Here is a 3964-nt window from a genome sequence, read left to right as displayed (position 1 = left end):
CATGGTGAATGGGACAAATATGAGTGGGTTTGGCTATGATTGTTTGAAACAATGTGTAATTGCCGAAGCACCAGTTTGGGAGTCTTACCTAAAGATACCCATTATATATTTCATGCTATATTTGTAGCTATTATTTGATATATTTGCTAATTAACTTTTATGACATGAAATGGGTACATAACGAGGCGGCAAAATGGAAAGACCAGATATTTCCACATTTTGAAGACCTGTCTATTGTTTTTGTAAAATATAGAGCCCAAGGAAGTAGAGTTAGAGATGTTGTTGAGATGGAGAAGCAAGTGAATCTAGAAGAATAAGAACAACAATCAAAGGACACAGAAAGTAGCCATAATGTACGTAATGCTACAGATATGCGAAGTGAAGAAGGTTCAAGTCGAGGTAGTAAGAAGAGGAAAACCCGAGTTGAGACTCTTGTTGACGGAATGCATAGTGCAACTCTCTTACTTGGGGAGAAATTTAAAAATGTATCGAAAAATATGGTAGATATGGAAATGGATATATATATATATATATATATATATATATAACAAGACTTTCATGGTGAGTTTTGAACTTGCAAAAATGCAATCACTTTCTAGAGTGGAAAGATTCATAGCAGTCAAGAAAATAACAAGTGAGCCTGATAACGTCTTAATTTTTTGGAGTTTGGAAGATAGGGAGGGAGAGGAGTGGGTGAGGTTTCTGTTGGAAGGTTGATTTTGGTTATGATTTGAAAACTTGAATTTGGGTTTTGGAAGTAAGATATGTAGTTAACAAATTCAGATGTTATCGAATCTTAGTAATTTGTAGTGAACAATTTCAGATATTAGTAATATAAGTGAACAATTTCAAATTTTATCTGATGTTATTAATGTAATTTGGTTTAATGGTAATTTTAATTTTAAAGAAAAATGACAAAGAAAAATGATAAAAGGTCATTTGTTGGTATTTAATTCCGATTCCAAAGTTGAATTCTGTGAACCAAGCAAAAAAAATTCATTATAATTCTATCCAATCAAACGCAATCACAAGGCATGATCAAATTTCATTTCATTCCATGAAAGTCAAATTGATTTGATAAATTCCAATTCCATCAAATTAGATTCCACGAACCAAACACTCCCTTAACAGTTGGGGTTTAAGATTGTTTCATGAAATCGGACCACATACACACACCTATCACATACCACAACACCACAACGCCTTTGGTTGAATTCAATCGATTGCTAAATCGAAAGAAAGTGTTATTCTTTTATTTATTATTTGTAACTACTAAAACATAACTTTTTTTTCAAAAAATTTCTAAAATATGATAAGTAATTCAGATAAAGATAGTACTTGTTGAACTTTTATGTAAGGTTCATTTTGAAATCTTGAATGAGGCAGCCAATGGCAGCGTAGGATGAACCGCCCTCAGCCACCGCTGCCCTGCTCTTCTTGCTTATCTCTTTCACTTTTGTTCTCATCGTCTTATCCTCCATTAACCGTCGTATTCCGCCCTCTATCTCCTCCGCCGTCACAACCACCGTATTACTCTTTGTATTAAACATATCCTTCTTATAATCCAACTTAATCTCCACCGCTAATCCCATCTCCACCACCATTTCAAATGCATTCATCTGCTGCTCTGCGTACATTGGCCACGCCGCCGTCGGTACACCGAACCATAAACTCTCCAATATCGAGTTCCACCCGCAGTGAGAAACAAACCCTCCGACGGCACGGTGAGCCAGCAACGCCACCTGTGGAGCCCACCCGATCACCTTCCCTACTCCGGCAGTGCGCTCTAGGAATCCTTCCGGCAATACCACTCTTGGATCCTCATAATCTCCGACGACTTTCAGCGTTTGCTCCGGTGAAGGAGGTCGACGGAGGGACCACACGAAACGGTGGCCGCTTCGCTCTAAAGCATATGCGATCTCTTTCACTTGTACCTCTTCAAAACTTCCCATACTGCCAAAACACAACACAACCACCGAGGAAGGTGGTTGACCATCTAACCAACAGATAACGTCGGAATCTTGGACTTTTCCGGCGATATCGTCTAGATTAAGAACGGGTCCCACCGGATAAACTAGCGGGAAGCTCGTGTCGGAAGACAATGAGTCGATTGCATGGGTTTCCAATTCCAAGAATGTATTAACCATAATTGCTTTCACCTCTCGGAATTTGCGGACACAATACAGAAGAAATTCCAGCCCTTCTTGATTTTGGTACACCGCCGGAAAGACCTTCGCCGGCACCGGGTTAACGAAGCTCGGAATCGCTATCTCGACATCGGAGTTGCTTAACTCTAAGACATCTTGGTTCTGCGTATCATGAAGGGTCTGGATACACAGCTTGTAGCCAAGAAAAGCAGCATTCGAAGTGTAGAACACGTAGGTTGGAACATGAAACTCGTTGGCCACATCAACCATGCTGATGCAAAACATGTCGATGACGAACCCGACAAGCCGGCCGGAATTTGGTCGGCTCATGATTTCTGACACAGCATCTGTGACATTCTTGCAATGACTTTTAATGAATTCATTGATGAAAGTCATGGGAGCTTTGGGGTCGGGTTTTGGTATGGTTTCATCTTGAGGAAGTTCAACTAATCGTATACGTTCCATAGCCATTTTAGCCGACGATTTGGTCACATAGGTGGTGATGGCTGAGCCAGAATCGGAGCCAGGAGGGGTCTTAAAGATAAAGATGGTTACGGAAAGGTGTTGATCACGATTCACGAACAGTTTTGCGATCTCGATGGTGGAGATGATATGACCAACCCCAATTGAAGGGATGAATACGAGTTCTGCAATTGTATTCGCCATTTTTCTTTGGGTTCATGAATGGTCTAAATTGAGGTTTATATATCTTGTTTGTATATTCGAATCCTAGCAGATAATGTCAATTGAGGTGATGTCATTTGATTGGAAGATTGAGTCTTCCATGGACATATGAACAAGACTTGTGGATAGATTGAAACCTCACAAACGTCATCTATAATACAACTACAGGCCAAGTAGTAAGTGGGGAAAATATTTTAACAGCTTAACGAGCTTAATACTGAATAGGGATTATGGCTTATTCGGTCAGTCATGCATGATTGTTTGGTTCATAATGGTTTAATAACACAGAAAATTATTTATTCAGTAAGTTTCTAGGTAGTGTTTTATTTCCAAACTCATCCCTTTGAATTAAAAAATATGCTTCTTTCATCACGAAAAAACATTTTCAAATATTTAGGAATTAGGAGTTAGTAAAAAGAAAGAAATTAATCAAGTTATCGTTTAATTAGCTAAAAAAGTGTAATATTTATGTATATCTAAAACCATGTATCATTTCTGTTGTGGACACTTATTTTAAACGAAGAAAGTATATTACAGGATGTAGGCTTATTGCACACAGTCTTTTAGAGTACAATTTTTTCTGTTCTATTATTTTGTGATTTTCAATTTTTAATTCGACGAACAACGTCAACCAGAAATGTGTAGCTACAACGGTTTGTATATGGTTGAAAGCCCTTAGGGGAACAGTTCGTTTAGAGAAGTTCTAAAAGAAAACCTCACATAGATTAGAAGAAAGGTTAAAATGATAATTTTTGTTGTTCAGATTATTTATTCAGAATAAAAATTAAACAACAATTTATCTTAATTTATGCAGATAAGTTAATATTTATAGACAGCTTAATAGATTCAGAACTTAATAAATAAAAAAACCAAACAAACCCTTGATGATCATGTTCGCTGATATACGTGACAAACACTGTTACAAGTTGTCCAAATTGCTAAGAAATAGATCCTTACACGAATAAGAGGCCTATGTATTTCTACCGGTCGTCCTCATTTAGTATGTCAATTCTTTCGAATTTATCTTCTCGTTTTATGTGGAATAGCATCCTTTAACTTGACATACATAAAATTAGTTATATTTCAAAAAATATCATCTTAAATATCAGTATCATTTTAAATAAATTGTCTAA

The 3964-nt window shown here is 37.1% G+C and overlaps 1 protein-coding gene across 1 annotated transcript; it reads right to left on the bottom strand.

Annotated features, from left to right (window-relative positions):
* Nucleotides 1–1048: 1048 nt before the first annotated feature.
* LOC112528922 (anthocyanidin 3-O-glucosyltransferase 2-like) lies at nucleotides 1049–2840 on the bottom strand. The gene has a single exon (XM_025139959.1). It carries the CDS (start codon nucleotides 2811–2813, stop codon nucleotides 1350–1352), a length of 1464 nt encoding a protein of 487 aa, XP_024995727.1. The 5' UTR covers nucleotides 2814–2840; the 3' UTR covers nucleotides 1049–1349.
* Nucleotides 2841–3964: the final 1124 nt, after the last annotated feature.

Source organism: Cynara cardunculus, assembly GCF_001531365.2.
Source record: "Cynara cardunculus var. scolymus isolate 2C chromosome LG 16, CcrdV1, whole genome shotgun sequence".
NCBI lineage: Eukaryota > Viridiplantae > Streptophyta > Magnoliopsida > Asterales > Asteraceae > Cynara > Cynara cardunculus.
This window is presented reverse-complemented; position numbering and strand designations above follow the sequence as displayed.